General features: G+C 26.6%; 6 protein-coding genes across 14 annotated transcripts; 2 read left to right on the top strand and 4 right to left on the bottom strand.

The window, feature by feature from the left end:
* Positions 1–783: 783 nt before the first annotated feature.
* Positions 784–4,455, bottom strand: LOC122516518 (poly(ADP-ribose) glycohydrolase-like). 4 transcript variants are annotated; one of them, XM_043634380.1, is made up of 11 exons: positions 4,151–4,455; positions 3,468–3,582; positions 3,220–3,380; positions 3,016–3,132; positions 2,778–2,939; positions 2,443–2,696; positions 2,213–2,313; positions 1,959–2,118; positions 1,567–1,885; positions 1,255–1,489; positions 784–1,164 (listed from the first exon to the last, which is right to left on the bottom strand). In XM_043634380.1, exons 1-11 carry the CDS (start codon positions 4,151–4,153, stop codon positions 1,052–1,054), a joined length of 1,740 nt encoding a protein of 579 aa, XP_043490315.1. In that variant the 5' UTR covers positions 4,154–4,455; the 3' UTR covers positions 784–1,051. The 4 variants fall into 4 exon arrangements, with proteins under 4 accessions (XP_043490315.1, XP_043490318.1, XP_043490314.1 ...); XM_043634383.1 differs by lacking the exon at positions 4,151–4,455 and adding an exon at positions 3,962–4,144; XM_043634379.1 differs by lacking the exon at positions 4,151–4,455 and adding an exon at positions 3,975–4,144.
* Positions 4,456–4,923: 468 nt separating this feature from the next.
* On the bottom strand, positions 4,924–9,178 carry LOC122516055 (leucine-rich repeat-containing protein 40-like). Its single transcript, XM_043633584.1, has 10 exons — positions 8,664–9,178; positions 7,469–7,662; positions 7,127–7,330; positions 6,923–7,046; positions 6,673–6,842; positions 6,435–6,577; positions 6,152–6,352; positions 5,714–6,046; positions 5,388–5,573; positions 4,924–5,323 (listed from the first exon to the last, which is right to left on the bottom strand). Exons 1-10 carry the CDS (start codon positions 8,809–8,811, stop codon positions 5,212–5,214), a joined length of 1,815 nt encoding a protein of 604 aa, XP_043489519.1. The 5' UTR covers positions 8,812–9,178; the 3' UTR covers positions 4,924–5,211.
* Positions 9,179–9,772: 594 nt separating this feature from the next.
* On the top strand, positions 9,773–11,873 carry LOC122516060 (thioredoxin domain-containing protein 5 homolog). The gene is made up of 5 exons (XM_043633596.1): positions 9,773–9,959; positions 10,066–10,212; positions 10,476–10,584; positions 10,681–10,971; positions 11,040–11,873. Exons 1-5 carry the CDS (start codon positions 9,781–9,783, stop codon positions 11,499–11,501), a joined length of 1,188 nt encoding a protein of 395 aa, XP_043489531.1. The 5' UTR covers positions 9,773–9,780; the 3' UTR covers positions 11,502–11,873.
* On the bottom strand, positions 11,575–15,517 carry LOC122516056 (tektin-4). 5 transcript variants are annotated; one of them, XM_043633588.1, is made up of 8 exons: positions 15,387–15,517; positions 14,749–14,813; positions 14,178–14,467; positions 13,341–13,650; positions 12,629–12,843; positions 12,335–12,557; positions 12,105–12,259; positions 11,575–11,992 (listed from the first exon to the last, which is right to left on the bottom strand). In XM_043633588.1, the coding sequence occupies exons 3-8, from the start codon at positions 14,447–14,449 to the stop codon at positions 11,779–11,781; spliced, it is 1,389 nt and encodes a 462-aa protein (XP_043489523.1). In that variant the 5' UTR covers positions 14,450–14,467; positions 14,749–14,813; positions 15,387–15,517; the 3' UTR covers positions 11,575–11,778. The 5 variants fall into 5 exon arrangements, with proteins under 5 accessions (XP_043489523.1, XP_043489521.1, XP_043489522.1 ...); XM_043633586.1 differs by having other exon boundaries at positions 15,214–15,479; XM_043633587.1 differs by having other exon boundaries at positions 15,151–15,423.
* On the top strand, positions 15,470–17,925 carry LOC122516058 (aldehyde dehydrogenase X, mitochondrial). The gene is made up of 10 exons (XM_043633590.1): positions 15,470–15,588; positions 15,659–15,763; positions 15,863–15,964; positions 16,061–16,226; positions 16,299–16,603; positions 16,681–16,783; positions 16,884–17,182; positions 17,275–17,483; positions 17,566–17,640; positions 17,700–17,925. The coding sequence occupies exons 1-10, from the start codon at positions 15,556–15,558 to the stop codon at positions 17,764–17,766; spliced, it is 1,464 nt and encodes a 487-aa protein (XP_043489525.1). The 5' UTR covers positions 15,470–15,555; the 3' UTR covers positions 17,767–17,925.
* LOC122516061 (NADH dehydrogenase [ubiquinone] 1 beta subcomplex subunit 2, mitochondrial-like) lies at positions 16,247–19,041 on the bottom strand. 2 transcript variants are annotated; one of them, XR_006303483.1, is made up of 4 exons: positions 18,832–19,041; positions 18,461–18,590; positions 18,047–18,190; positions 16,247–17,045 (listed from the first exon to the last, which is right to left on the bottom strand). XR_006303483.1 is itself a non-coding variant. In XM_043633597.1 (3 exons), exons 1-3 carry the CDS (start codon positions 18,933–18,935, stop codon positions 18,116–18,118), a joined length of 309 nt encoding a protein of 102 aa, XP_043489532.1. In that variant the 5' UTR covers positions 18,936–19,041; the 3' UTR covers positions 17,741–18,115. The 2 variants fall into 2 exon arrangements, 1 of the variants encoding a protein (XP_043489532.1); XM_043633597.1 differs by lacking the exon at positions 16,247–17,045 and having other exon boundaries at positions 17,741–18,190.
* Between the last annotated feature and the right edge of the window lie 18 nt (positions 19,042–19,059).

Raw genomic sequence — 19,059 nt, 5'->3', positions numbered from 1 at the left:
TAAAGGAACTTGCAAGGTCGCTTTCTGCCGCACCTACCAATAGAGTCGATTATCTATTACTGGACTAGTCCAACATTTCTTAGATTTTTTTTCCCCTATAGAAAATTTATAGGAAATCTTTGTATATTTAGTAATATTAATTCGAAAAAATGAATGAAAATAATAAGGTTTTATTTTTATAATGATTTATCATACACTTGGGTGTGATTAGATTATTTAAATACTTTTATAATATATCAGGGCTTTTCAAACTTTTCCACTTGACAACCCCTTTTACCAGAGCAAATATTTTCCGATCCAAGGTACAGACTCTATACTATTTTCTTTTTCACTATCATAAACTCATAGACATACTATACGTATAGTATTGTCAAATTAATTTTGAATTAATTTATGCATCCAGAAAATATTTAGTTTTACTAAAATTTCTACGACCCCATACGAGATCGCTAGTCACACTTTAATATATAAGCCCTGTAATATATAATAATTATATATCACATATGAGAGAGAGAGAGAGAGATATGTAATTATGAAATATATGTGCAAACTTAGAAAATGTAGAAAACAATAACAAAATTACAAATATATATGTATGAATGTATACAAAATATTTATAATAAAAAATATTGTATTTATTTAAACATTCTTTAATATTTATGAAAGTCATTAAAAACAAAATGTAAGATTTTATATTTTATAATTTAACTTCTTAAGTATTTTGTTAATTTAGATGAAAAGTATTTCACAAATTCTGTTTTTTTCTCTAATTCATTTTTTTTCTTTCATTTATATCACCATTATCTTTGTATTAATCGTGGCTATGTTTATAGTTATTTATCTGTAGTATACAATCGTTTGTACAATCTCATTGACACTTTTTTCAACAATTTCCCGCTTGACATTGTTTTTGTACCTTTATCACGTTTTTATAGTTAAGAAAAATATTATTTTCTTTACAGTTTCCTTTTTTTTAAGAAATTCACAAATTTGACTACTTGAATGTATACAGTTCCTTCTTATGAATTATAATAATTTTTATATTTAAATATTACGTCAAAGCAGATGTAGATTCTGTTCTCGTTTTACTGTATAAATAATCGTAAAAATCTTGATGACGTGTCCTTGATTCACCGTATTGTGATAATAAAGAAAACAGATGTGCTATAAAATAATTTTAATTAAATTTTATAATAATATTGTATAAAATTGTATGTTCAATTAAAATTAATGCATTTATAAATAAAATTATACCTATACTTATATTCTGTTTTACTAGATGCGAGTGCATTGCTGCTATTTCATCTCGTAAAGTTGGATCTCCAAAAGTAAAATATACCATAGCTCGACCAGCTACTGAAGCTGCCATTAATTGCAATAATACTTTTAGTTTGGGATTCCCTCGGAAAGCACCACAACCCCAATTTCCAGTTGCTACTCCAGGTAAATTATCTTTGTACAAATCGTAACCAACAAATCCCACATATGCCTAGATATAAATAAAAAGATTAAATCATAAAGATAAAAAAATTCATAATTTTTATATGAAAATAAATATTTTGTAACCTTATTAAGCTCGCGTATTATTTTATTTAAATTAAATTGCAATGATGTTTGAATAAAACGTAGTGCATCAATAGCAACGATAGTTGTTTTGCGCCTTCCACTACTATCTCGAGGTGTTTCATCAACGAAGTCACCAGTCCACTTGAAACTGTTACTGTATCCTTCATATTTGCTGTATCTTTCAACACCACTAACAACAAGAGCTTCCGTGTCATCTAAAGCTTCTGTAACCAACATGGTTACCATAAGTTCAGGACAGATAACAAAGCGTATTTCTTCTTGTACGCAACCCATTGTAAGTACACCTCCACCTACATATCTATTATAAATGATATTATTTTTCATTAAAATAAAAAATTAGATTAAACTTATTAGTTGAATAAATCCAATACCTATTAGCGAAATCAACTTGAAGAAGACCAGCTCCATTGTTATCTATTGTTCCACTACTAGTAATATGTAACGGTAACAATTTTTTCTCAATTTTATCCCATTTTGGACACTCATATCTCGGAATATAACGTCGTTGAATCGTTATTACTCCTTCCGGAACTAATTTATCAAAAAATAATGCAGTCTAAGTTCCAAAAGATTTTTCTTTAATTAGTTTTTTTTGAGTAAAGCAGATATCAACAATTGCACTCACTTTGACTTGTTACTCTTTTGAAGTAATGAAAGATGCATTTAAATTTTTCCATTACTGACTCACGTCGATTAGGCTTATCTTTCCTAATTGCTGCGAAAAGTCTACAATTAAAAACCTTTCATTAAAAAAGCAAAATATTAATTTACATGTCGTAATACACATTATTACATACTATTATAAAGGAAAGTATTTTATTATTATTATTATTATTATTATTATTATTATTATACCTATTAAAATTGATGTGAGGATAATTTGAGTATTCGAACATAGGACTAGAAGAATTGCGTCCTGGAAATGTACAAAAAAATGCATTCGCTAATAAACATGAAACTTGTTGTTGACTAAGACTGATAGTTTTATTCGAATGAGATTCCAGGAGAGGTATTGGACCTGTTACTAATTTAGGAAGTTGCAAGGCAAGATCCACCATTTTAGGAAATAATGTTTTAAAAAATGCAGTAACTTCTTCTTCTTCCAAAGTCTTTGTCAAAAACAAAAAAGGATAAATTAATAAATATAAAGATTTTTACACTACATACTAATTATAATTATTAATGATTACCTCTAAGAAAAAATGATGTAACGCTGAGAAACTCCATTTGTATGCATACGGATGATTATACGATAAAATAGCTTTTTCTAATTGGTGGCTAGACATAATACTTTGTAGTAAGGATTCTTTAATCACTTCCCATCGGTATCGGCGACGGTGATTGTCTCCTAGCTAAAAAATAATTTGTTGATATCGATTTTTCTCTTTCTTTTATTTTATGATTGTTATTTTGTTGTATAGAAAATACCTGTTCAATAGAATAAATTCTACAAGTAGAGTACGGCATATGTACATAATTTTGCCTCCAATCCTCTATTAGAATATGAGGATATGGAGTTGGAACGCTCATTGGACTTAATGGCCACTATTTTAAGTTATAAAAGTATTACTTTAGTAATCAAAACCTTACATTGTATGAACAAATAATAAATTACATAAACAATGTTATTACCTCTATTAAGACTTTATGATTTGCGGAAGGCTTGATTGGTGGAAATTCTTGACCATCGTAAGTACCTAAGCCCTTATAAATTTCATTCATACTGACTCCTTTCCACTCATTATTTGTTATACATTCTAGTTCGATAACACTAATAGATGATGTTGAGCTCGCTTTAGAAAATAATATAAGTAAAAAGCAATTTAGTAGATCTTACTAACTTATGCATTAAATTTTTAAATTATTTAACATAAACTTACATTTATTTGAACTAAGTTGAGAGCTGGTACTTGTGGGAATATTATCATCAGAAAAAAATTCTGACAGAAATATCTCATCATCCATAGGAAAATCTATTTCTGACATTTTTTCTTTCTAAAAAGATTAAAAAACAGATTGATTAATAATTATTAATAAATAATAATAAAGATACAAAAATCATATTTTAACATATAGATATAATTTAATTTAGAACATTAATATTTTATTTCTAATAACATACTTAGGTGTTTAATGACATCAAAACATGTAATATTATGACTTATAAGTAATCAAACTTAGAATGTAAATAAAACAATGTTGGTTATAATTGTAATATTACATTATTTAAATAAAGTTTACAAAAATACACAAATATAAAATGGCCTAATAATTGATAACTATTTAATATTATTTTTATTTTCGTATAACCATCTCACTCCGGAATCGTCAGAGAAAACTAAATGACTGCGTAAATTATTTCTGTATATATAACCTTTCACACTAACTTCAGACTGCATTCACTCCTGTATGTGTATATACGCACATATCATACACAAATTTACATTTAAAATTTTTTCATCGAATAGAAATTAAATGTATATTTATTCAGTTTTATTATACATTTCTTTAATTTTTACATCACACAAACCAAACACACTACATAGTTTAATCATGGATTTACCATAAATCACTTATCTTCTTCTTCTTACATTTTTCCCTTTAACTTAAAAAAAGATGGCTTCTTACACTTGCGTGAATCGTCGTACATTTTTTCAAAATAACTAATAATAATAATAAATAATTAATAATTTTTGAATACTTTACTATAGTACTTTTTTATTCAAAATGACACAAGAAATCAATTTAAGTAAAAATAATCGTAGAGCTCCATTTCAAAAATATACCGATAACCTTAAACCCTCGTTAACAAATAATCTTGATTACTATTTATATACTTACATACTAATCCCTAAAAATAATGAAAATCGTGGAAAGGATATAAGTAAAATTTTTTTTAATATAGTTTATATTTTTTAAATCATTATTATAATATTTTTTAGCGATTTCTTACCTTATTTCAACATTATAAATAACACACTAAACTAAAACAATAGAACAAATTAATTCTTATAAAATAAAATAATCTTTTAAATAAAGTAGATACTTAAGTAGAGATAAATAAATACTTAAATAAGTATCTTTTAAATAAAAAAGGATCAATAAAACCAAATACTAGCAATAATATTTGTATAAATATTGTTTATGCTATTTCCAATAATAATTTGTTATTTTCTGGAAATAGACGAATAAATTTAAATCATTTTAATGCGTTGAACAAATATATATATATATATATTATTATTAAATATAAATCTAAATTGTAATGTATATTAAGATATACACAACTATTTTTCCGCAATATTTGGCCTGAAATATTTTAGATGCGATAAAGAGTTAGAAAAGAAATTCTATATTATTTTAACATTTTAACAGGGGCAATAAAGCCTATTAATTCAATCTATTAAATCTGAGATATGAACGATACTGATCTTAAATAAAAGAAGACGTAGATCATAAAATGTCATAGATTATTTTAAAAAAGCTACGTACTCTTTTATTTAAGTATCGTTAAAAATTCAGGCTTACATATTTAAATGTTCTTTTGCAAATAATTATATGAAATATAACTCGAGATAGTCTATCGCGTTTGTACTTTAAGTATAACTACTTATTATCTCTCCTTTATGGTTGTTGAGGTATTCGATTACGTAAATATGCAAGAATTTCCTCCGTACTTTTGGCTAAAATAGCTTGTCTTGGATTTTTGAAGCAATTTCCAGATAACATGAGAGACCTGAAAATTAAAAAAATAAATTAATTTTAATAATAACAATATTTAAATTTTATTATCTATTTACCTTATATTTGTTAAATTTCCTAATTCTGGTGGCACATTGTCAATATTGTTATTTGCAAGATTCAAAATAGCAAGTTTTTTCAGTTTTTTTAATGATGGAACATCAATATTCGTTACCATATTATCATTTACCACTAACGTTTCCAGAGAACTTATTTCATAAATATGTTCTGGTAGTTCTGTGAATCTATGATTACAAATAAAATTTCATGCAAGCATAATTCCCCATGAAAATGTTATTATTTACATCATACTTGTAATATTGAGAATGTTTTATTGTCATATGTGAATGAAAATGAAATATTAACAAAATTATACTTATTATACCTGTTAAAAGAAATATCAATATTTCGTAAATATTTTAATAAACCAATTGTTGATGGTAACGATAATAAATGATTTTTGCTTAAATCCAGCGCCTGTAAACGTTCATATTTTTCACCGATCCATTCTGGTAAATGTGTTAGAATATTAGATGTTAGTTTCAAATCTGTAACTGTTGTTATTACAGAAAACATTTCAGGTAATTCATGCATTTGATTTCTACTTAAATCAATTAAAGTTACACCCGCTGTATTTGCATCTTCTAATACTTCTATTGGTAACTCGTTTAAATTGTGACCTGCTAGACTTAACATTCTTGTATTTTTCATCATATATCTAAAATTTATTTGTAACAATATAATACTTTCATATTCTAAATACAAGTACTTAACAATTCATTTTTAATAATGTAATAAAACGAAATAAATATACAGTACACACTTATTCGGGTATGCAATTGTGCTTGTATTCGATAACACTGAGTCATTTACATTTATATTAGCGATGTCTACGCTTTGTTGCAAATGTTTTAAAATGCGGGATGTACCACATCGTATTATATCAGCTCTTATATTTTGTATATTATTTTCTTCAATAGAGAACTTTTTTAAATTTGGCATTATACCAATGCATACTGGTATTCTGCAAGTAAATAAAATTTTAATGATGTCTTGTTTATATTAAATATATAAAGAAATATATTCAATATATATATATTACTTACAAGGATATATTATTCTTCGATAAATCAAGGTACTCCAAATTTATAAATTGAATTATTCCTTCCGGAATAGCTTTTATGTTGTTATTCTTTAGAATTAATACTTTTAACTGCCTAACTTCTTCTAAATGCAACATATTAATATCCTGTTAAATAATTTGAATTAAATTATTGATTTCTTCTAAGAATGTTGCATTAAAAACTCATTGCTTCCGTCTGATAATATTTAAAGGATACATACAACGATATTGTTTTCTGATAAATGAAGTTCTTTCAATGCGACACATCCAGATAAATCAGGAAATATTGTTAATTTGTTATTTTGTAACATTATTGTCTCAACTTTTCGTAATTCGCTTAGAGATGGTAATTCTTTTAATTCGTTATAACTCGCAATCAATTTTTGTAATGCTATATAAAAGAGAATATTTTTACGTATATTTAATGTCATCCCTATATGGTATTAGTGAATTAATGATGATTAAACTCACCTCTCATATTCATTATATCAGGTGGTAAATTTTTCAAAGAATTATGGCTCACATCCAAAAAAATAAGTCTGACGAGATACCCCATCCCGATAGGTAGTTCAATTAAATTATTATGAGATAAATCCTACATATATATACATAGAATTATTTATTATATATATGAGTATATAAATAATTCCAATGCTATGTATAATTATAATTTACCAAATGGCTTAGCATAATTAAATCAGTTATTCCAGTGTCTAGCTCTTTTAAAAGATTTTTCTTCAAATTTAAATTATGTAATTCCAAAAGACGGTAAAATTGAGTAGGTATTTCTTCTAATTTATTATGCGATAAATCTAAAGTTATCATTTTCGTTAGATTTCCTATTTCCTTTGGCAATTTTTCTAATAAGTTGCTGTGTAGCTGTTTAAAATTATTTTTAATATTTATAAAAATTAACTATGGTATTTTTTGTTGTAATTTAATTCTATTTTTTATGCATGTATTTTAGCATGATAAATTTTACATTTTTTAAACATATTTAATAACTGGTATACGTACATCCAGTTCTATAAGATTATTTAAATTATCTATTTGTGCATCAATAGTAGTTAGACTATTACAACTTAAGTTTAATATTTTTAAAGGTTCTTGTTCCCACCATCTTTGCTCTGTTTCATCGTAGTCAAGTTCAAAATTTAATTCTTTTAATTCATCCTCTGTTAATTCATTTATAGTCCATACCCTACTTGGTACTGAAAAGTAGTAATTAAGTACAGCTGATGTGAACATTAGCATTTTATTTCATCAATCCTAATATATAAATATGTTCTTTTAAATAAAATTATTCATCGTTTAACATAGAGAGAATATCTTCATTTCTATATACATTCAATATAATAAACTACACAATAATTATAAACATCGAATGAAATCTAATAAATGATACAATATAAAATAAACATAACTTACCTTGACAATGCAATTTATATATGAAAGAACTGATATATATATTAATTTGTGAAACATTAAATTAATGCAAGTGCATAAAAGCATGCAAGGCTGTTTCTAACAAGCCAATTAAATTATAACATTGTTATATTTCCGAAAATTTCTAATTTATAATAAAAATGATAATGCGATTGAATATGATTATATTATAAAGACGATATTGAACATAAAAAAAATGAGAGACAATGTTTTTTATGGGATATTTATTTTAAATAATATCATAAAGTACAAAATAGTTTCTTGACCGTAAACATATATACCAATAAAATATAATGAAAATTAATCATAAAAATCTGTAAACAAATACTTTGAAACCTAAACGAGTGAACGAGTATATAAATGCGTGATTAATTTATTATATAATAATTATAAAATTGTGATAATTGTTCAATAAATTTAAATATAGATTTTTGTAATACTTTTGTAACGTAGAAATGATTATCTAATAGACTTAGCAGAAGAAGATGATAATATTCTACGCAAAAGCATTAAAATCTTATTACAAGATTTAAATGATAACGATACTTAAATTCTTAATGGAGACACGCATGCATGAATGGCACAATACATTGACCAAGCATTCTGATATTCTTGAACATGCCTGAAAGAACTATAATCTCTATCGTAATCATATATAAACATATTGATAAGTGATAACAAAAAAATATAAATATATATATATATATTTTTTTTTTGTATATCTATATTTTTGCTAAATCTATCAGACATGTTTTAATATAAATACCAGTAAATAATCCTCTCGAGGATAGATTAAGTTGACCAGTTTTTCTTGCACGCATTATCATAGAATTCGATAATTCATTGTTATCGTCATTTTTCGTTCGTTGCTTAAATACAGCACAATGATTTATCTTTTTTTTATATTTACTCATTCTCTATCACATATCAGAACTCTGTTTTATTAATTAATTACGCACTTAGATTATAATAAATGCGTTTTTTTTTGTATTCCTAATAATGATGCATCAACATTTATTTCACCTGCTAGTTTATGATAATTAATTAAGTGTCACACACTACCAACTTGCCCATAGACTTGCATATATCTATGTTAACCTATGAATTGTTTTTATCCATTGTTTCTTTTCACATAAAATATTTCATCAACATTCTATTATTTTATATGAATGGATCAAATTACATAATTATTATTATACAAAAAAATATATATATATATGTATATATGCTATACTTTCTAATCATAGTAAACGAGAATAGATACTAGATTTGATAAAAATTTAAATGTCATCAGAAAACAAAGAAATACGGTGCTGTGATTGGCTAATGTTAAATTTACACCGATTCTAAATTTCTATTTCATTCACGTGGATTTAACTTAATAATAAAAATATAAAATAAAATTATGAATACACACTTCTTTATTACGTTATTGATTCTTTTAAAATAATTATTGAAATTTTTATTTTTCATACTTTTTAAAATGAAAAACAGAGAATAATTGTTATCAAATCTTTTCTAATTAAAAGACGAGAAGGGCGTTTAAGGGGGCGTGAAATCCATTTGAATAAGACATAACAATTTCGCGTCTTGTGGGAGGCGGATTGAATGGTTTCGATCAGTTTTCTGTAATACTCCGACGAATTTAACTGAATTTTTGTTATTTAAAGTGTACCGACAATATAAAAAAATACGCTTTAATTTTTATTTAGTAATCATTATTTTAATAATATTGTTAGTTTTTAAAGTGATTGAAATAACATATAGTGTGTTTAATATCATATGTTTGATTACAATTAAAAATCGTGTTTTAAAAACATAACTTATATGTGTTCTAATCGAAATTTATAAAATTTAAAAATATATTTTAATTTATATTAATCATGGCAACAAATCTTGTTAATTTATTTATTTTAAAAAAACAAATTTGGCTATTTTTATTTATGTTAAGTCAAGTCAGCAGTGGACATGAGGATGATATGCACACTATACAATATACTAAAGAAACTTTTCTGGATGAAATTAAGAAGAAAAATAGCTTTGTGATGTTTTATGCACCTTGGTATGTAAATATTTATAATTTATATTTAATTTTATATTTTTTACAAATATATTTTTATATTATATTCATGTTTGCTTACTGTGATTTATTTAAAAATTTTGTTTAGGTGTGGTCACTGTCAAAGATTAGGGCCGACATGGACACAATTAGCGGAGATGTTTAATGAAGAAGATAGGAATATTAAAATAGCAAAAGTTGATTGTACCATTGACAGCACCCTTTGTAGTGAACATGATGTTACTGGATATCCAACGTATGTATTTTAAAGATATGTATAATTTTAACCCTTTCAAAACTATCGATGATTATAGTTTCCCATTAATATATAGCATTAGTTAACAATTTTTAAAATCTGAATATTTTAGATGCGTTACATCGTAATCTCTCATCCTTTATCTACTTCACAATAAAATTTATGTTCATCCTGTACTGGCGTACAGAGTAGAAGTGTACTAACAAATGAAATAGTTGCATCGTAAGGATTATTGTACATACTTTTATGTGTGTTTGTTACAGACTTAAGTTCTTCAAAGCAGGAGAGTCTAAAGGTATTAAGTTTAGAGGAACGCGTGATTTACCTTCATTACTTACTTTTATCGGTGACCAATTGGGTACTATATCTACGGTACTGGTTCTGTATATATATTTATATTAAATATTTTGCTATCTTATATATTTGTATTTGAGTTATAATTATAGGCATATGTTATAATTTAATCAGGAAGAAGATGATGCGCCATCTCCCCCAGAACCAGTGAATGGTTTGTTAGAATTAACAGAAGAGACATTTGATTTTCATATTAGGAAAGGTTATCACTTTGTTAAATTTTATGCTCCTTGGTGTGGCCATTGTCAAAAATTGGCCCCAACATGGGAAGAATTAGCTAACAGTCTTCGTAACGACGATTCTGTTAGTATTTCTAAAGTAGATTGTACTTTACACAGAAGTGTATGCGAGGAATTTGAAATAAAAGGATATCCAACTTTACTTTGGATAGAAGATGGAAAGAAGGTAAAAATTTTGTTTATGAAAGAATAATATTTTAAAAATATAAAATCAATCATATATACATTTTTTAGGTGGATAAATATACCGGTCAAAGAACTCATGAAGATTTGAAGAATTATGTGTCAACGATGCTTGACAAAAGTGCAGAAGAATCTACAAACAAAGACGAAAGCTCGGATAGTACCATTCATACCGTATTAAGTTTAACCGGTGATAGCTTCAAACATAGTGTTGAAAAAGGTGTTTCATTTGTGAAATTTTTTGCACCTTGGTGCGGACATTGCAAACGTCTGGCACCAACTTGGGAAGAGCTTGGTAGAAAATTTTTTGCTAATGAAGATGTTCATATAGCTAAAGTGGATTGTACGCTTAATACCTGCAAGCAGTTATGTTACGAGGAAGAAGTAGATAGTTTTCCGACATTGTACTTATATAGAAATGGTCGTAAAGTTTCCGAATATAATGGATCCCGTAATCTTGACGATCTTTATGGATTTGTCATGAATCATTTACGATCTCACGATGAACTGTAATCACACATACTTTGTTATTATTGTCGTCTTTAACATTATAGGAAATATCGTTAAGAAATGTGTATTACAAAGATTTATGATCAAAACTTGGTGATTTGTATATCTTATGAACATATACTATTACATTTTGATCAAAGCATACACGAACACACGTAGGATATTTCTTATAATCTATTTTATAAATTATTATTGCAATTTAAATATAATGACGTAATGTAATTTGTTTTTAATTTACGGATGCGCTATAATTATATTAAATGCGTGTGCATAGATCAATTTAAAATCCTGAAAGTGTAGTGGCAGAAGGGTAAAACGAACGAAGTAATTGTCCACGTTGTCTGTCTATATATAAAGTTTTTCGCTTAACTATTATTTCTCGTTCCAAATCACCTCTGGCTTTGATTAAACCAGCTTGAGTATCTTCGGCATGTTTTAATTCGCTTAAAGTTGCAGTAACTCTTTCTCCTAAAGATTTAACTTCATCTACGAGTCTTAAGAAAGAAAAAAAAGAATACTATTTCGTACGATTTACAACTTAATTATTTTCAACGAGAGAATATAGATAAATATGAAAATTAAATTATCATTTCTGTTTTCACTTACGCAAATTGTGATACATCACGACAACTTTCAACGTTGCGTCGTAACAAACGTTCGGATAGACGCGTTTGTGCCAATTTCATTGCGTTATCCAAACCTTTGGTAGATCCTCGAAGTTCTTCGATTAAATTCTCTGTATTTGCGAGTTCTTGTAAACACTAAAACAAATATTCTTCCTTATATTTATTCAAAATAATTTGTGTGAAAATATTAGTATAAAAGTTAATTTATACTCTTTGCAATTCTTTTTCTAACTGCAGACATATTCCTTCCGTTAGATTGATTTGTGCAGCCAATGCAGTATCAACTCGACTCGCTTGATCGCGAAGATCTTTTAATGATTTATTATAAATATCATCTAAAGTTGATCTAAGAGTAATTGATTTTTGCCTGACAGTTTCTCCGGCGGATAATACTTCTCGTGTAAAATGTTCGTAACTCGCAGGTGTTGATTGTCTAATAAGATATATTAGAAATGTATGAACAATTAATATACTATTCAAATGTATCTTTTTGATATAACTTACTCGGCTGGAAATCTGGTAGCACCGGGCTTCCATAATATGAGAGGTGATTCGTTATTCATTTGGATACAATTAGTATCAATTTTATAAGCATCGATTTTATCGGTCCAATCATTTTCCATTCTAGCTTTAGCTGCTTTTAATTCGATTAATTGCATTTCTATTTGTTCACGTGTCCTATTTAATAAATCACGTATCTCCGAGCAAAGCGCTACTTCCTGTATATTACGTAAATAAATTTAATAATCATTAAAAATCGTAATATAGAATCTGGCAGCGATCAGATAAACACACATTTTGTAATCTATATTAATAATCTTAACTAATCTTAATCTTAATCTTAATCGACGATGTATCAAAGTACAAGAGCATTTTACTGTTAATATAAAAAGACTGATCTTTGCATTGTAGACAAAAAAAATAAAGAATCATTAGAATTAAAAAACCAACACCGTAAAAAAAGGAAAAGATAAAAGTGTACAATTAGAAATGTAATTTAATTGCATTAAACTTTAAGTTAGAAAATTGTTAAATATTATGTCTCAAACCGTGTATCTTATAGTATATATATACACACACCATGTTCATTTTATAACTTGTAATATGAGATCATTTGGAATAAAGTGGATCAACTGGGCAAATATTTGTTAAGATAATTTTGAGCAACTTATCATTAAAAAAATAAAAAAAATAAAAATATATAATTATCAGTAACCTTTGTAAGTTCTTTTTCAAGATCATCTTTAACGAGATCCGATTCGAGACGAGTAGCTCGTAATTGTAAAAATTCGCCGGCTATAGATTCGGGAATAGTTATAACGGAAAGAGATTGTTTAACTCGACGTCTCTCTCCTTCTAATAAAATTATTTCTTCTGTAATACTATGAAGTGCGTGATCTAATTCTAATTTCCATCGATGGACAACATTAGCTTGTGTTCTTAAATAATCTGTTGTTTCTAATTGCTGTTTATCAGCTTCTCTATATACTCTTTCGATACATTGTTTTGCTGCAAATGTTGCATGCCTGAAATCAATATTTTGCAATGTTTTCTATCAGTTTTTATATATCTTATCTCTCAATATGTACATTAATACGTTATTAAACGGTCTCGGATATAATCATGTTTTCACATTTTTTTCAATTTATGTAATTATTGATTATGTAATTGTATTATTTATTTAATTTTTAAATTATGTTATTTCATTCTACAGGTTCAATTATGGTGATATCCATAATATGAAGTACAATTAAATTTTATACTTCTATACATATAGGAGTATATGTAAGAGATTTAAAAATTACATAAAATTATACAATTTTAGTTAAATAAAATTAAATTATTATAATATTTTTTTACTATATTAAATACTGTTATTTGATGAATTTTTATATTACCAAATTTCTTGAATTTAAAATATCTTAATAGCAATTTTAATTCAGTTATAAATATAATCGAGATTTGAAACGTATTACTTTTTATCTAATAGTAAATCTCAATAGTATATTAATTAGCAGAAAAATGTTTTTTTTTTTTTATTAATTAAACGTACTGGGCTTTACGAATATTTTCATCAGATTGTTGAAAAAATGTATGATTGTGTGCTCTCCATTCGCTCGGACCAAATCGAGTTATAGAATAACGATCGGCAACAGGTCGTAGACCTGTCATACCACCTTGTGGAGTATATGTTACTCGACCTGTTGCCCATGGACCTGTTTCATCCATTGGTCCTTCATCTTTCATTGGAAGTTCATCTCCTGGTTGAGGAAAATATAATGGATTTTTCTTTTCATCTGATTCCTTACTAATTTCTTCGTTCATAGGACAAGGAAATTTATCCTATGAATAATAAAATATTAAAACAGTGTTTATATACATGTTCATTAATGAATCAAGAAACATTATTGTTTATGAAAATAAGTTATTCGTAAAACTTGGATCATGAGATCATGGACTAAGTAAACAAATTTTTAAAATTTATTTACTACTACTTTTTAATTATTAATATTATAAAATAAACTATAAAGTAAATTGTTAAAATGTTTTAACTTAGTCCTCTGTTCATAATTACTGACATCTATCAAAGGAATTAAAATTTTTCATAATTATTAATAAATCACCTGTTCCTCCACATTTTGTATAAATTGTGCATCACCGCACGCATGATTTCTTGTCTCCTCGATATCTAGCATTTTTTAAATATTATTATAACTAAATAATAAATTGTCAAGAAGTATTAATTTTTGAAAACAATATATATATGTATAAAGATCTAAAAATAAACGAAAGTACGAAGATCGACGAATATTTACACTTAAAATTCTGTTTCTCAGTTGTTTCTAAGGCTACTTTATCGATTTATCAAGACTTTACAAATAAAAAATTAATTTACTTTCTTTTAATTTAAATTTTTTATGAATAAATTTATTTTTAAATATGTTGAAATGTATCAAATGAAATTTAAAAATCTCATATAATTCATTGACTTAATTTTAACTAATTTCATAATGAAAAATATGTACTTATAATTATAACAGGACAAAGTCCTAATAAAAAGAGGAAGAAGATAGAAGAAGAAGATGTACTTATAAGAAAATACGTAAAGAGGAATGTAAACGAGAGCCTTGTAAACTTTGGCAATAAAGATAATACATAATTAATGTTATAATTTAGTTTTTTTGCATGTATACATATTCAATAATACACTTTATCATATAATTGATATAATTATCTTTTTTGTTCAATGTTAAATGTTTACTTGATGAATTGGCAAGTTCAACTAGTTATCTCTAAATTATGACTGGTCCATTTTTGCGATAAGCGGTTAATATAAGAGAAACGATGACATAAAATTGTCCACTTGATCTCATTCGTCGAAAGTATTGGACGATTTAAGCACCAAGAGAAATTGATTAATAATCATCACGATGGTACAGAAAGTTGACGTTAAATATACTCAGGTAAATTAATTCTTTAAATATCGATAATAAAATTTTAAAATAATTATTTAATAATCGTTAAAATTGATAGTTGTTCATCAACAATGAATTCGTGGATGCAGAAAGTGGAAAGAAATTTTCCACCATAAATCCTGCTAATGAAAAAGTGATAGCTCTAATTTCTGAAGGTGATAAGGTGTGTGTGTGTGTTTTTTTTTAATATAATATATTTAATATTTATATTTAATAAGATTAAATTATACAACATATAAGATTATATTATTTTGATCAATAGGCTGACGTTGATAAAGCTGTGGCAGCTGCGAAAAAAGCATTCGCAAGAAATTCAGAATGGAGAACAATGGATGCGTCGTGTAGAGGAAAACTAATTAATAAGGTATTAATTAATATGTTTGTAATATGTTAACAAAATAATTATACATTAGCATATTATATTCTTCATAAATAAATGTTGTGCATGATGTGCATTTAGTTCGCAGATCTTGTACAACGAGATTTAGAATATATAGCAACTCTTGAAACTATGGATAATGGAAAAACATATGTTGAGGCTTGTAACGATATCAAATATAGCATAGAAGTGTTTCGTTATTATGCTGGATGGTGTGATAAAATACACGGTCAAACTATTCCTGCAGGTATATTAAAAATGCTATTATTTTTGTACATATGTTAGAACAAAATTATATTTTATTATGATTATTTTTCAGATGGCTCTAGTTTTGTATTTACACGTAAAGAACCGGTAGGAGTCGTTGGTCATATTATTCCATGGAATTATCCGTTCATGATGTTATCATGGAAATGGGCTCCAGCTTTGGCTACGGGTTGTACTGTTATTTTAAAACCAGCAGAACAAACCCCTTTGAGCGCTTTGTATGCAGCAGCTTTAACGAAAGAGGCAGGATTTCCAGCTGGTGTCATCAATGTTATTACAGGATATGGACCAACAGCAGGAGCTGCTATAGCTAAACATCCGGATATTAATAAAGTTGCTTTCACAGGATCGACTGAAGTAATTATTATCTTTTTTAATAATATTCTTTAATTTTACAATCAAAATATTGTTTCGTCTGTTTTTTTTTTTTTTAGGTTGGACATTTAATTTCAGAAGCAGCTGCCAAAAGTAATCTAAAACGAGTTAGTCTTGAATTAGGTGGCAAAAGTCCACTTGTTATTTTCGATGACTTTGATGGCAAGTATAGATATAAATAAATATTACACAGTTTATTTTTATTTATTAAATTTGTATCAATGAAAAACATTAATAAAATAAGTTGATTGAATTATTTTAGTTAAAAAAGCTGCTGAGATAGCCCACAGCGCTTTGTTTTCAAATCATGGCCAGAGTTGTTGCGCGGGATCGCGTACGTTCGTACACTCTAAGATTTATGACGAATTTGTAAAATATTCGAAACAATTAGCGCTGGATAAAAAGGTCGGAGATCCGTTTAATTCTGAAACAGAACAGGGGCCACAAATTGATGAAGAGATGTTTAACAAAGTTATGGGTTTGATTAAATCTGGAAAAGAGGAAGGCGCTGTACTGGAAGTTGGTGGTGAACGTTATAGTAATATTGGATATTTCATAAAGGTATTGATATTTTTCAATTTTATATTAAATAGTAGCATATACTACTATTTATTTAACGATTTTAATCTAATATATTATAATTATGTTAAAAGCCTACTGTATTTTCTAATGTAACGGATAACATGAGAATTGCAAAGGAAGAAATTTTTGGTCCGGTACAATCTATTTTGAAGTTTGATACTATGGAAGAAGTTATTGAACGTGCTAATAAAACTATGTATGGTCTTGCTGCTGGTGTCATAACTAACAATATTGAAAAGGCAATAATATTTGCGAAGTCAGTAGAAGCTGGAACTGTTTGGTAAGTATAAATAATAATTATTTTTATAATTATTACATACACGAACAAAAATAATAGTTTATAAAACGATATTTTGACTTAGGGTGAATACATATGATGCTATAACACCACAGACACCGTTCGGTGGATATAAGATGTCAGGAACTGGACGTGAACTGTAAGTTATTGATGAACAAAAATTTGTTAAAGTTATTATAATTATAATATATGTTTCAGGGGTGAAGAAGGTTTAAAAGAATACCTTGAAACTAAAACGATTTCTATTAAACTGCCAAAAATGTAATTGAAGAATGCTATTATACATAGATCCATATAAAGTACCATGAATTGAAAGAAATTTGGTTTTTCTTTTTCAAAATTACTATTTTTGTGTCTACTTTGTACAATTACATTTATATGATTTGTATATAAATATTACTGAATAAAGTGCTCATAATAGCAACTTTTATAAGTAGTACAAGTTTATTAATAAATATAATACACAATTGTACTACAAATATTTGTTACTTAATTTTTATAGTAGTATAACTACTAATATGTTAAAATCCTAAACAAAGGTTTACCTTGTTACTCAGAAAATTTGTTGCCAACATTAAGGAACATATTAATTATCTACAGAAGTATATGTTCAATTAATCATAATCATCAGGTGGTATTCCTAATTCTTCATCTGTCCATTTTGATGGATCCGGATAATCAAAATGTCCCTAAACATACAACATTAAAATAAATGCTTAGAATATAATATTTTTAATGATACTTATTTAGATATATCATGGGACTAAAGTATTCGTAAGTAATGATCACAGTGACATGCTTTATCTAATAGTGATACAGTTATATTGTTGCTAGGTTGTAATGTCTTGGTTGTATATTCAAAAACTTGATTGCTTCTTATTCAAAAAATCTTTGCTTCTTGCTTGGCGACAGAAATTGTAATAACTGTTAAAAATTATAAAATATATCACAGTACTTACAACAAGATGTAAATGATCATGCCACATTCTATATAGAAACCACCACCAAGCAATTCCACCACAAATTTCGGCTGCCCTTAAATAATATTTTTTGCTTTTTTCATTTGTTGTATCTTCTCTATAACCCCATCTAAATATTTGAGAGGAACATATTTTAAGTAACATAAAATTACATATGTAGTTACAATTAAGTATGTGCCTGCATATAAGTACAAAAATTATTGAATTATAAATAATTAATTTTATCTTTGTTTTTTTCATTTTTAAGACAACCTCGATAACATATTCGTAAACTTAGATATAATTAATCATATAAGTAAAAAAAATTAATATAACCTTAATAAAATATTATGTAATACAATGGTACTTACTCAGCATGTGATGACCGAACAGGTTGATTATTAATTAGAGTATTTTTTCTCTTAACATGTTTCGAAATGTGTTTTAAAACATTTACACCTCTGGAAATTAACATCGTTACAAATCACGATTTAAAACGTCGTACGAATCTATCACTACTATCGTTACACAAACAAAGGTTAATAAATAGATAAGATTTTACATCTTCCTAGAGACATCGATATTTTGGTGCGATCGAA

The sequence above is a fragment of the Polistes fuscatus genome, unplaced genomic scaffold (genome assembly GCF_010416935.1).
Source record: "Polistes fuscatus isolate 324 unplaced genomic scaffold, CU_Pfus_HIC Scaffold2, whole genome shotgun sequence".
Classification (NCBI taxonomy): Eukaryota; Metazoa; Arthropoda; class Insecta; order Hymenoptera; family Vespidae; genus Polistes; species Polistes fuscatus.
This window is presented reverse-complemented; position numbering and strand designations above follow the sequence as displayed.

Coding starts and splice junctions, on each gene's coding strand:
- LOC122516060 (XM_043633596.1), top strand. CDS start 9,781: ATGGCAACAAATCTTGTTAATTTATTTATTTTAAAAAAACAAATTTGG. Junction 10,213..10,475: donor GATGTTACTGGATATCCAAC/GTATGTATTTTA, acceptor TGTTTGTTACAG/ACTTAAGTTCTTCAAAGCAG. Junction 10,972..11,039: donor GGATAGAAGATGGAAAGAAG/GTAAAAATTTTG, acceptor TACATTTTTTAG/GTGGATAAATATACCGGTCA.
- LOC122516061 (XM_043633597.1), bottom strand. CDS start 18,935: ATGTTAATTTCCAGAGGTGTAAATGTTTTAAAACACATTTCGAAACAT. Junction 18,591..18,831: donor GTTCGGTCATCACATGCTGA/GTAAGTACCATT, acceptor TCAAATATTTAG/ATGGGGTTATAGAGAAGATA. Junction 18,191..18,460: donor ATGATCATTTACATCTTGTT/GTAAGTACTGTG, acceptor TTGTATGTTTAG/GGACATTTTGATTATCCGGA.
- LOC122516058 (XM_043633590.1), top strand. CDS start 15,556: ATGGTACAGAAAGTTGACGTTAAATATACTCAG. Junction 15,589..15,658: donor TTGACGTTAAATATACTCAG/GTAAATTAATTC, acceptor TAAAATTGATAG/TTGTTCATCAACAATGAATT. Junction 15,764..15,862: donor TAATTTCTGAAGGTGATAAG/GTGTGTGTGTGT, acceptor TTTGATCAATAG/GCTGACGTTGATAAAGCTGT.
- LOC122516518 (XM_043634379.1), bottom strand. Junction 3,381..3,467: donor TCAACTTAGTTCAAATAAAT/GTAAGTTTATGT, acceptor TATTTTCTAAAG/CGAGCTCAACATCATCTATT. Junction 2,940..3,015: donor GAATTTATTCTATTGAACAG/GTATTTTCTATA, acceptor ATTATTTTTTAG/CTAGGAGACAATCACCGTCG.
- LOC122516056 (XM_043633585.1), bottom strand. CDS start 14,820: ATGCTAGATATCGAGGAGACAAGAAATCATGCGTGCGGTGATGCACAA. Junction 14,468..14,748: donor TACAAAATGTGGAGGAACAG/GTGATTTATTAA, acceptor TATTATTCATAG/GATAAATTTCCTTGTCCTAT. Junction 12,844..13,340: donor TTGAAAAAGAACTTACAAAG/GTTACTGATAAT, acceptor CGTAATATACAG/GAAGTAGCGCTTTGCTCGGA.
- LOC122516055 (XM_043633584.1), bottom strand. CDS start 8,811: ATGAGTAAATATAAAAAAAAGATAAATCATTGTGCTGTATTTAAGCAA. Junction 7,047..7,126: donor TAATTATGCTAAGCCATTTG/GTAAATTATAAT, acceptor ATATATATGTAG/GATTTATCTCATAATAATTT. Junction 6,047..6,151: donor ACAATTGCATACCCGAATAA/GTGTGTACTGTA, acceptor AATAAATTTTAG/ATATATGATGAAAAATACAA.